This window comes from Nicotiana tomentosiformis, chromosome 12, assembly GCF_000390325.3.
Source record: "Nicotiana tomentosiformis chromosome 12, ASM39032v3, whole genome shotgun sequence".
In the NCBI taxonomy this organism is placed as follows: domain Eukaryota; kingdom Viridiplantae; phylum Streptophyta; class Magnoliopsida; order Solanales; family Solanaceae; genus Nicotiana; species Nicotiana tomentosiformis.
The window spans coordinates 109,037,590-109,049,692 of record NC_090823.1 but is presented as its reverse complement, the minus strand read 5'-3'; the positions used below and the strand labels follow the sequence as shown (position 1 = coordinate 109,049,692).

Sequence of the window (12,103 nt, the reverse complement as noted above, 5' to 3'; positions counted from 1 at the left end):
ATTTGCCATTATTTTGCGTAGTTAATTGGTGACGTACTACTTACTTGATTCATTTCTATTGTCATTTTATTTTTATTATATTGTTAAACATTTCATCTTGTATTTTATTATTCCAGTAGGGGCTGACCTGACCTCGTCACTACTCTACCGAGGTTAGGCTTGGCTCTTATTGGGTACCGCTGTAGTGTACTCATACTATGTTTTTGCACATCTTGTTGTGCAGATTCAGGTACATCCTACCAGTCCAGAGATCGGTGAGCTACATGTGTACAGAGACTTCGAGGTATATCTGCCAGCGTCCTCAGACTCCAGAGTCCCCTTCTATCATTATTATGTTGCTTCCTTATTTTCCTTGGACCCTGATATATAGATACATTGAGGATAAATTCTTAGAAGCTTGTGAATTATTTCTACCGGGGTTTTAGGAGTTGTAATTATGTGAATTTGAAGATTATTTATTTCAGATTTCTATTGTTATTCCGCATTGATAGGCTTACCTGGTCTTAGAGACTAGGTGCCATCACAACATCCTACAGAGGAAATTTGGGGTCTTGACAAGTTGGTATCATAACTCTAGGTTCATAGGTGTTATGAGTCACAAGCAGGTTTAGTAGAGTCTCGCGGATCGGTACAGAGATGTTTGAACTTATCTTCGGGAGGCTATGGAACTGTTAGGAAAATATTCTCTTCTTTGATTCCTTATCGTGCGCATTTATTGAATTCAAAATTTTAAACCATTGTATTTCTATTCTCTCAAAGATGGTGAGGACACGCACAACTGGATCCGATGATCAGACACCTGTGCCCCCTGTTGAAGCCACAAGAGACCGGGGTCGGGGCAGAGGCCGAGGAAGACCACGTGGTGCAGCCAGAGCACCTGCACGAGCTACTGCAACATAGCCACTAGTAGCTCCAGTTGGAGAGCAGGCACCTGAGACACCTGTTACTACTCTTGCACTTCAGGAGACTCTTGCCTAGTTTTTGAGTATATTTGGCACTCTGGCTTAGGCAGGGTTAATTCCACTTGCTCCTGCCACATCTCAGGGTGGGGGAGGAGCACAGACTCCCACCGCCCATACTCCAGAGCCACGGGCCCAAGTTGACCATGCCCTAGAGGTTATACCAGTGCATCCAGTTGTTCCCTTTCGGCCTGAGGTTAGGATAGCAGTTTCAGAGGGGGAGCAGCTCAGGCTCGAGAGGTACAAGAAGTACCACCCTCCCACATTCAGCGGTTTAGCTTCAGAGGATGCTCAGGGTTTTCTGGAGGAATATCACCGTATCCTCCATACCATGGGTATTGTGGATTCTAGTGGGGTTTCTTTCACGGCATTTCATCTTAGAGGAGCGGCCTACCAGTGGTGGCGGGCATATGAGTTGGATAGTCCGGCTGAGGCAGCTTCACTTACCTGGACTCAATTTTCTGATATGTTCTTGAGGGAATGTGTTCCTCAGTGTCTTAGAGATGCATGGCGCACAGAGTTTGAGTAGCTGTGTCAGGGTTCTATGACCATGTCAGAATATGCGGCCCGATTCGGTGATTTGGCTAGGCATGCACCAACCTTAGTTGCTACCGTTCGAGAGCGAGTTCACAGATTTATTGAGGGTCTCCACCCTAGTATCAGATTCGGTATGGCCCGAGAGCTAGAGATGGACATCATATACCAGCAGGTGGTGTCAATTGCTAGGAGATTGGAAGGTATGTGGATCCGGGAGAGGGAAGAGAGGGAAGCTAAGAGGCCCCGAGATTCTGGCACATATAATAATTCTCGTGCCCCAGCCGCATCCCGTCATGGTAGAGATTATGTGAGCTGTCCTATTCATTCAGCACTTCCATCTTCCAGTGGTATTCCGGCTACTTCCAAACCCCAGGTTCCATATTATGCACCGCTGGTGTCTACTGTACCTCCTGTACGGAGTGCCTTCAGCGGGCAGTCTAGTCGATCAGGTACGAGCCAGTCCCAGTAGCCACGTCCTCCGAGGGTTTGTTTTGAGTGTGGTGACACTCGTCATATCATGAGGGATTGTCCCAGACTTAGGAGGGGTGCACCTCCACAGGTTTCTCAGGCCCCACCTATTCCACAAGGCCCTCAGGCTTCTTAGGCCATGATTACTGCACCAGTTGCCACTCCACCTGCACATCCAGCTAGAGGTGGAGGTCGGACAGGTAGAGGTCACCCTAGAGGGGGAGGCCCTGCCAGATATTATGCCCTTCCTACTAGGCCAAAGGCCGTTGGATCTGATTCTGTTATCACAGGTATTATTCTGGTCTGTCATAGAGATGTATCAGTCTTATTTGATCCAGGCTCCACTTATTCTTGTGTGTCATCTTATTTTGCCCCGTATTTGGGCGTATCCCGTGATTCCTTGATTTCTTCTATTTATGTATCTACATCCGTGGGTGAATCTATTATTGTGGACCGCGTGTATCGGTCGTGTTTAATTGTTATCGGTGGTTTTGAGACCATAGCTGATTTATTATTGCTTAGTATGGTGGATTTCAATATTATTTTGGGCATGGACTGGTTGTCACCCTATCACTCTATTCTTGATTGTTACGCCAAGACGATGACGTTGGCTATGCCAGGTCTACCTCGGCTAGAATGGAGAGGTACCTCGAATTATGTTCCTAGCAGGGTTGTTTCATTTCTTAAGGCTCAACAGATGGTTGAGAAGGGGTGTGATGCGTATCTATCCTGTGTGAGAGATATTAGTGTTGATACTTCTACCGTAGAGTCAGCTCCTATAGTAAGCGATTTTCCTGATGTATTTCCGACGGATCTTCCGGGTATGCCACCCGACAGGGATATTGACTTTGGCATTGATTTGTTACCGGGTCTCAGCCCATTTCTATTCCACTATATCATATGGCCCCAACAGAATTGAAAGAGTTAAAAGAACAATTACAAAAGTTGCTTGATAAGGGCTTCATTCGGCCAGTGTATCGCCTTTGGGTGCTCTTGTCTTATATGGGAAGAAGAAGGATGGTTCTATGCGGATGTGTATTGATTACTGCCAATTGAACAAGGTTATAGTGAAGAAGAAGTATCCATTGCCACGTATTGATGACCTATTTGATCAGCTTCAGGGTGCTAGAGTGTTCTCTAAGATTGACTTGCATTCGGGCTATCATCAGTTGAAATTTTGAGAGCCAGATATCGTGAAGCTTGCTTTTAGGACTCGGTATGGTCATTATGAGTTTCTTGTAATGTCATTTGGGCTGACAAACGCCCCAACAACATTTATGCATTTGATGAACATTATATTTCAGCCCTATCTTGACTCCTTCGTCATTGTATTTATTAACGACATTCTGGTGTATTCCTGGAGTCAGGAGGATCATGAGCAGCACTTGAGAACTGTGCTTTAGACTTTGAGAGAAAAGAAGTTATATGCAAAATTTTCAAAGTGTGAATTCTGGCTTGATTCAGTGGGATTTTTGGGTCATATAGTTTCGTGCGAGGGGATCAAGGTAGATCCGAAGAAGATTGAGGCAGTGCAGAGTTGGTCCAGACCGTCCTCAGCTACGGAGATCCGGAGTATCCTTGGTTTGGCAGGATATTATCGCCGATTTGTAGAGGGTTTCTCTTCTATTGGTGCACCTATTACCAAATTGACCTAGAAGGGTGCTCCGTTCAGGTGGACCAGGGAATGTGAGGAGAGCTTCCAAAAGCTCAAGACATCTTTGACTACAGCCCCAATGTTGGTATTACCTACGAGTTCAGGGTCTTATAATGTGTATTATGATGCGTCGCGCATTGGTCTCAGCGCAGTGTTCATGCAAGACGGTAGGGTGATTGCCTACACATCTAGAAAATTAAAGGTACATGAGAAGAATTATTCGGTCCACAACATTGAGTTAGCAGCTATTGTTCATGCCTTGAAGATTTGGCGGCATTATTTCTACGGTGTCCATTATGAGGTCTACACCTATATCCGAAGTCTACAACATTTGTTTAAACAGAAGGATCTTAATTTGCAGCAGCGGAGATGGTTGGAGTTTCTTAAGGATTATGATATCACCATTCTCTATCATCCGATGAAGGCCAATGTAGTGGCCGATGCCTTGAGTCATAAGGCGGAGAGTTTGGGGAGCTTAGCATATTTATCGGTAGTAGAGAGGCCTTCAGCCTTGGATGTTCCGGCCTTGGCCTACCAGTTTGTCAGGTTTGATATTTCCAAGCCGAGCCGAGTTTTGTCTTGTGTGGTTTCTCAGTCTTCTCTTTATGATCGTATCAGAGAGCGTCAGTACGATGACCCTCATTTGTTTGTCCTTAAGGACACAGTTCAGCACGGTGATGCCAAGGAAGTCACTATTGGAGATGACGATGTATTACGAATGTAGGGCAGGCTATGTGTGCCTAATGTAGATGGTTTGCGTGAGTTTTCCAAGAGGCTCACAGTTCGCGGTACTCCATTCATCCGGGTGCTGCAAAGATGTATCAGGACTTGAGACAATACTATTGGTGGAAGCGGATGAAGAAAGACATAGTGGAGTATGTAGCTCGGTGTCTAAATTGTCAACAAGTGAAATATGAGCATCAACGGCCAGGTGGATTGCTTAAGAAGTTAGAAATTCCAAAGTGGAAATGAGAGCGAATCACTATGGATTTCGCTGTTGGGCATCCACGGACTCAGCGGAAGTTTGATGCAGTTTAGGTGATTGTGGATAGGCTGATTACCTATTTTTCCGAGTAGTTGGCTCAAGTCTATATTTGCGATATTGTCAGACTTCATGGCGTACCAGTATCTATCATCTCTGATCGAGGTACACAGTTTACCTCATGGTTTTGGAGGACTGTACAACGAGAGTTGGGTAGCCGTGTGGAGTTGAGTACATCATTTCACCCTCAGATAGACGAGCAGTCCGAACACACTATTCAGATATTGGAGGATATGCTTCGTGCGTGTGTGATAGATTTTGGGGGTGCTTGGGATCAGTTCTTACCACTTTCGGAGTTTGCTTACAACAACAACTATCAGTCGAGCATTCAGATGGCTCCGTATAAGTCCTTGTATGGTAGGCAGTGACGGTCTCTAGTGGGTTGGTTCGATCCGGGCGAAGCTAGACTATTGGGTACAGACTTGGTTCAGGACGCCTTGGAAAAGGTTAAATTGATTTAGGATCAAATTCATACAGCCCAATCTAGACAAAAGATTTATGCGGATCGGAAGGTTCGTGATGTTGCATTCATGGTTGGTGAGCGGGTCTTGCTCCGGGTTTCACCTATGAAGGGTGTTATGAGGTTCGGGAAAAAGGGAAAGTTGAGCCCTAGGTATATTGGGCCATTTGAGATTCTTGAAAGAGTTGGAGAGGTGGCTTACAGACTTGCACTACCACCTAGTCTCTCTACAGTTCATCCGGTATTCCATGTTTCTATACTCCGGAAGTATCACGGTGATCTGTCTCATGTGTTAGACTTCAGTTCAATTCAGTTGGACAAGGATTTATCTTATGTTGAGTAACCATTGGCTATTTTGGACAGGCATCTTCAAAAGCTGAGATCAAAGAACATTTCTTCCGTGAGGGTTCAATAGAGGGGTCATCCGGTCGAGGAGGCTACTTGGGAGACCGAGCAAGATATGCGCAGCCGTTATCCTTATCTTGTCACCACTTCAGGTATGTCTCTATGCTCGTTCGAGGATGAACGATTATTTTAAGAGGGGGAGGATGTAACGACCCGGCCAGTCATTTTAAAAGTTGTAGCCCCATTCCCCTATTTACTGCTCATTCTGTGCTTCATAACTGTTATGTGAATTGCCGGGGTAACCGGTTCAGGACCGGAAAGAGTTTAGAATGAATTGGAACACTTAGTTCCAAAGTTTAAAACTTAAGTTAAAAAGGTTGGCTGGATGTCGACCTATATGTAAACGACCCTGGAATAGAATTTTGATGATTCCAACAGCTCCGTATGGTGATTTTGGACTTAGGAGCATGATCAAAATTTTATTTGGAAGTCCGTAGTGAAATTAGGCTTGAAATGGCTAAAATAGAAATTTAAGTTTGGAAGTTTGACCGGAGAGTTGACTTTTTGATATCAGGGTCGGAATCCAGTTCCGAAAATTTTCATAGCTCCGTTATGTCATTTGTGACTTGTGTGAAAAATTTGAGGTCATTCAGACTTGATTTGATAGGTTTCAGCATCGAATGTAGAAGTTAGAAATTCTTAAGTTTCATTAAGTTTGAATTGGGGTGTGATTTGTTATTTTAGCATTGTTTGATGTGATTTGAGGTTTCAAATAAGTTCATATGATGTTTTAGGAATTGTTGGTGTATTTGGTTGATGTTTCGAGGGCCTCAGATGAGTTTCAGATGGTTAACAGATCAAAAGTTGGACTTAAGCAGCTGCTGCAAAAGCCGATGCAATTTTCTTCTGCTGGAAAAATTCGAAGCCCAGAAATCTAGCCCAGGATCGAAGCCAAAATATTGAAGACCAGAAATTGAGGGCCATGATCGAAGCCATTATCGAGGGCTAGGATCGAGGCCCATGATCGAGGCTATGACCGAGGGCCAGGATTGAGGCTCATGATCGTGGCCAAGATCGAGGTCAGGATCGAGGCTCATGATCGAGGCTAAGATCGAGGCCAGGATCGAGGCCGAGGATCAAGGCCGAGGATCGAGGGCCAAGGATCGAGGGCAGCTTGGATAGAACTGTAAGTTATAAAGGACGGGACTTCGTCCCATTTTCCATTTTTAACAAATTGGAGATTGGGGAGAGGCGATTTTTGGGAGATTTTCAGAGAAAACATCGGGGTAAGTATTCTTAACTCAATTATGGTTAGATTACCCGAATACATCATTTGTTTTTACCATTTAATTAGTGTTTTGAGATTGAAATTTAGAAATATTTTAGAAATCTCATAGAAACAAATTTTTGAGATTTCGGTGTCGATTCGGAGTCGGATTTGAGTGAAATTGGTATGGTTGGACTCGTAATTGAATAGGTTATCGTATTTTGTGAATTTCTCTGGATTCCGAGACATGGGACCCACGTACGATTTTTGAGCTAATTTCGGATTTGATTGAAACATGTAGTATTTTCTTACGAAATTGATTCTTATAATTTTTGTTGATTGTATTGAATTATTTTGGCTAGATTCGAGCCACTCAGAGTTGGATAATCGAGGAAAAGGCCTACTAGTTGATAAAATTTGAGCAAGTCGAGGTAAGTGACTTGTCTAACCTTGTGTGGGGGAAATTATGGGTATTGATGTGATAATTGTAATGTGATGAAAGTCGTGTACACGAGGTTACGAGTGTGTACATGGGCTAAATATGAGATTATGTATTTAAATTGTATAGATCACTGTTGCATATTAATTTAATTATTAAATCTTGTTATATTACCCATCATTGATCTGATTTATATACTTTAAATTTGCTTGACTTTCTCCTGCTAATTGTTTTTACCTGTTTAGTTGAAACTTGGCTTCTTTTATTCTGCATTATTTGAAGGTGAAATTTCTTTAATTTAAATATTATTAATATGAAGTATTTGATATTTTAAATTTGGAACTGAGGCAACGTATTAAAATTTTTTAAATATTATTTTTGTTGAGTTATTTATTCCCAAATATTTTGTGAGATTTTGTACTCATTGTGATTGAGTCGTGAGCTCCTTGTTGTGGAAAGTATTATTGATGTTGTTTATTTTGGCAAATTGAATATTTGGGTACTTGAGGTGCAAATTACGATATATTGTGATATTGATACGCATGCAGAGGTATAATGTCTGGGTGTTGAAACGCATGCAGTGAGATAAGGGTGGCTTGATACGCGTGGCTAGTAGGGGAACTACTTGAAGTCATGCGGTGTGATAAGGGTGGCTAAAACACGGGATGTTATTTCGGGGAAAAAATATTTTTTTAAAAATAAATCGTGGAAGCTACCGCAGTGATATAAGGAAAATGAGATATTGTGAATTTACTTATGATTTGGGACTACGAGGCGGTACCTCGGGAGTGCCCTTGCTGATATTGATTTATGGCCGCAGTAGCTTTTGATTATTGGTGTGATTTTCTTAAAGTTGAAAAGAATTTTATTTTGTTTCCATGAGGTGTTATTTGCCATTATTTTGCATAGTTAATTGTTGATGTACTACTTACTTGATTCATTTTCATTGTCATTTAATTTGTATTATATTGTTAAATATTTCACCTTGTCTTTTATTATTCCAGTAGGACCCGACCTGACCTCGTCAGTACTCTACCGAGGTTAGGTTTGGCACTTAATAGGTACCGCTGTGGTGTACTCATACTACGCTTCTGCACATCTTTTTGTGAAGATCCAGGTACATCCTACCAGTCCAGACATCGATGAGCTACTTGTGTATGGAGACTTCGAGGTATATCTGTCAGCGTCCGCAGACTCCAGAGTCCCCTTCTATCATTATTATGTTGCTTCCTTATTTTCCTTAGACCTTGATATATAAATACATTGAGGATAAATTCTTAGAAGCTTGTGACTTATTTCTACCGGGTTTTGGGATTTGTAATTATGTGAATTTGAAGATTATTTATTTCATATTTCTATTGTTATTCCACATTGATAGGCTTACATGGTCTTAGAGAGTAGGTTCTATCACGACATCCTGCGTAGGGACTTTGGGTTCGTGACATTGAGGGAGCTTCTTTACACAGAAGGCGGCGATCCTCATCATCTAAATAGGATGCTCGACTTGTTGAGATAGTTGCACCAACTAAAGAAGATGTCTTGACACTTTGAGGAGAATCTGATTTGGTAAAATATGCCAACTCCCATTTTCGGGCCCTAATTGCTGCAATCGGTGCCACGGGGCTAAGTACCAGGTCCTTGTTGTCTTTGGTTGGCGAGCATCAAACAACCAGCACTGCATTTGATGCAGCTGTTTATCACTCTTCAACCCCATCAGCTTCATCTTTACCTTCACCAACACCAGAAACTGCTACATCATCTTCATCTTCATCTACTCTACCACCAACGGTTGCTACACCATCTCCATCGGCCGCACCTGACCATGAAGAAGGTATTCCTCTCCCACAGTCCCCAATTCATAGGAATTTGGGGCAAAAGTATGCCGCCCCTTCTGAAGATCCACAAAGGAGGAGGAACATTACTCTTATGGTCTCTACCGAGTGCAACCTGCTATCACGGCCGGTGGAGCTTGCTAATTACTTGAAGCCTTTAGCATCAGAAAAATACTGGGAAAGGATTCAGAAACTCTCGGGTGACTGTTTGTTGAACAATGCTATGCATAACGCTGCGGCGGTACGTTTCTTCATTCCTCTGTTATTTCTTCTACTTTTGAAAAAATGTATTCTACGTTTTACCTCTTCTTATTTTATAAGCCAACTTTATTTCCTCTGAGGGCCTTCAAAGGTTGATTCATGAGAAGGAAAAACTTATTTCTGAATGGGATCAATTTTTGGCGGAACGGGATATTCTTCGGCTCTCGGAACTGGAAACCTGAGCTACCGAGGCTGCTGTTTTGGAGGCTCGTTTGCAGCAAAGTGAGAAAGGAGTGGTAACCTTTAGCCAAGAAATTAGGCAGCTGAGGGTTAATTTTGATGAGGCCAAGGCCAAATGGGCAGAAGTATAGAACACCATTCTTGTTGCAACCAACTGTGAGGCTGCCTCCGCTGAATCAGTGATTGACTTGGAGGCAACCTTGAACTCCAAAAGTGAAGAGCTTGTTGTTGTGGAGGCGAAACATGCCCAACTAGATGAAAAGTATAGGAAAACTATCGAGCACAATAGGCGTTTTAGTTCAACTGTCTGCGAGCTCGACGTCAGCCTCAAATCTGCTAGATCCGCTCGAGAAAACCTTTTTGACGAGGTTACTCAACTCAAAGAAGAACTTAAGCACCGAGCGTCTTCCCTCGTTATTGAAAAAACTTATTCCATGTATAACATGAGGAGAAAAACCTTGGAAGAGGCCAAAACTGGTATCATTAATGTTGATGCCAAAATTGCTAAGGCCCGAGACCTTGAGTTGGCTACAAAAAATGGACTCTCGGTGCAGTCTGATGCTCCAGATTCTTCTGACTCTGGTTCTGAATTTTTGAAAACTGAAGAAGGATTAGAAGGCGATGAGGTCGAACACCGAACGTGGGAAAGTATTTAGCCATCGACGGAACCACCTACTTTTCCCGGGGATGTAGATATTTCTCTTCCTCCTGGTCCCAGAGGCGTTGAAGTTTAGCTTTTTCTTTCTTTTCCCATTTTGTACTTGTACCGTTTTCGCCCGTGTTTGTAAATAATGACATATATTTTTCTTAAGTATCGTTTGAGTTTTACTTTCGTTTGAATATTCATGCAAGGCTTTAACTTTTGCACTTGCTCAAGCATTCTGTGCATGTTCTTTTCGCGCTTTTATATGTGTAGTCTCGAATGCCTTTTCTTCGAAGCATTTTGGTTCCGAGTGTTATCCTTTTTACATGAGGGTTTCTATGAATATTTACGCAAATTTTCATTTTACATGAGGGTTTCTATGAATATTTATGCAAGTTTCCGTTTTACGTGAAGGTTTCTATGGGTATTTGCGCAAATTTGGTTTTTGCTCCCTTTTCATATGCGACTTCGGGTGTATTTTTCCCCGATGGTATTTTAGATTTCGGTCATTTATTCTTCCGGAACCAACCCTTTAACGTGAGGGTTTTTATAAGAGAGGGCCCTCGTATGTTTACGGTGCCCTTGAAGAGGACGTCTCTCATGTTCATTACGGCACTAACATTTGAAGTACTTTTTTAACTTTCAAATGACAAAGTTAGCTCATCTTTCTGACAAGAAACAAGATAATAAGCAAAAGGATTTCATTTCATTCCTTCTATTTCAAAAAATATATAAGCATCTTGTTATGTAGAAATACAATTGCCATTACTTGTGGCTATATTTGTACAACTTATTTCTACGGGGCTGGTTTCGCTGTCCCCGATCCCGATGATGCATTTTGTTTCCCTATTTTCATTCCCGGTTGACGTGGCAGTCATTGTTGTCGTATCCTCATATCATTCCCTCCAAGTGTTTGATTGCAAAGAATGCAAATTCGAACACTGGAAGTCTTGTATCTTCGAGGGTCCCACCAATGAATTGTTAGGTAATCCTTCCCTCGGTAACATATCTTATATTCCCTTAGGAATTCATGCTATCGAGCGAAAGAATACCTAACAATCCTCTGGTTGTTTATGACCGTGAACGGTCGGGTAACCTTTGTTCGGTAGCAAACTTAAATTCCATGTGGGAATTTGCTATCGAACCAAAGTTTACCTAATCATCCCCGAGTGGAAGCTTATTCATTTGCCTTGTTATCAAAGGTCTTATTGCTGTTGTCTTCGTAGTATGCCTTATGTCGCTACCTCGTTAAAAACCTTGCAAGAAAAACCTAATTGGGACAAAAACTGAACGAAGGGAAAAGGAGTGCATCACATACTTTCTATTTGAGTATTGTTCATCATAAATAATATCTTTTGAGATGTGCCACGTTCCAGTTGCTGGGCAACTTGTCCCCATTCTGGTTCTCCAACTCGTATGAACCTTTCCTAGTGACAGCTGAAATTCGGTAAGGACCTTCCCATGTTGGACCTAGTTTTCCTGCGTTGAGCTCCCGGGTATTTTGTGTTACTTTCCTAAGAACCAAGTCTCCTTCTTTGAAAAAACGGAAATTGGCTCTTCGATTGTAATATCGCTCCCTCTTTTGAGCTACCTTTCTTACATACGCCAAGTCCCTGCATCCCTCAAGCAGTTCCAAGTTAATTAGCATTGCTTCATTGTTTGATTCTTCATTTGTCTGAGAATATCTCAAAGTGGGTTCGCCCACTTTAACCGGGATTAGGGCTTCAACACCGTACGCGAGGGAAAAAGTAGTTTCTCCTGTACTTGATTTGGCCATTGTTCGGTAGGCCCATAGAACTCCGGGAAACTCTTCGGGCCATTTTCCTTTTGCTTCTTCCAACCTTTTCTTGAGGTTTTGAATGATCACTTTGTTTGTTGACTCCTCTTGACTGTTTGCGGTCGGATGATAAGACGAGGATGTGATTCTCTTTATTTTCAGGTCTTAGAAGAACTTTGTAAATTTTTCACCGATAAAATATGGCCCATTGTCGCATGCTATCTATTTTAGTATTCTGA

General features: G+C 42.3%; 1 protein-coding gene across 1 annotated transcript; it reads right to left on the bottom strand.

Moving 5' to 3' along the window:
• Positions 1-11,426: 11,426 nt before the first annotated feature.
• LOC138903207 (uncharacterized) lies at positions 11,427-11,864 on the bottom strand. The gene has a single exon (XM_070191138.1). It carries the CDS (start codon positions 11,862-11,864, stop codon positions 11,427-11,429), a length of 438 nt encoding a protein of 145 aa, XP_070047239.1.
• Positions 11,865-12,103: the final 239 nt, after the last annotated feature.

What these genes read in the sequence shown, in the direction of transcription:
- LOC138903207 (XM_070191138.1), bottom strand. Translation starts at nt 11,864, where the DNA reads ATGGCCAAATCAAGTACAGGAGAAACTACTTTTTCCCTCGCGTACGGT.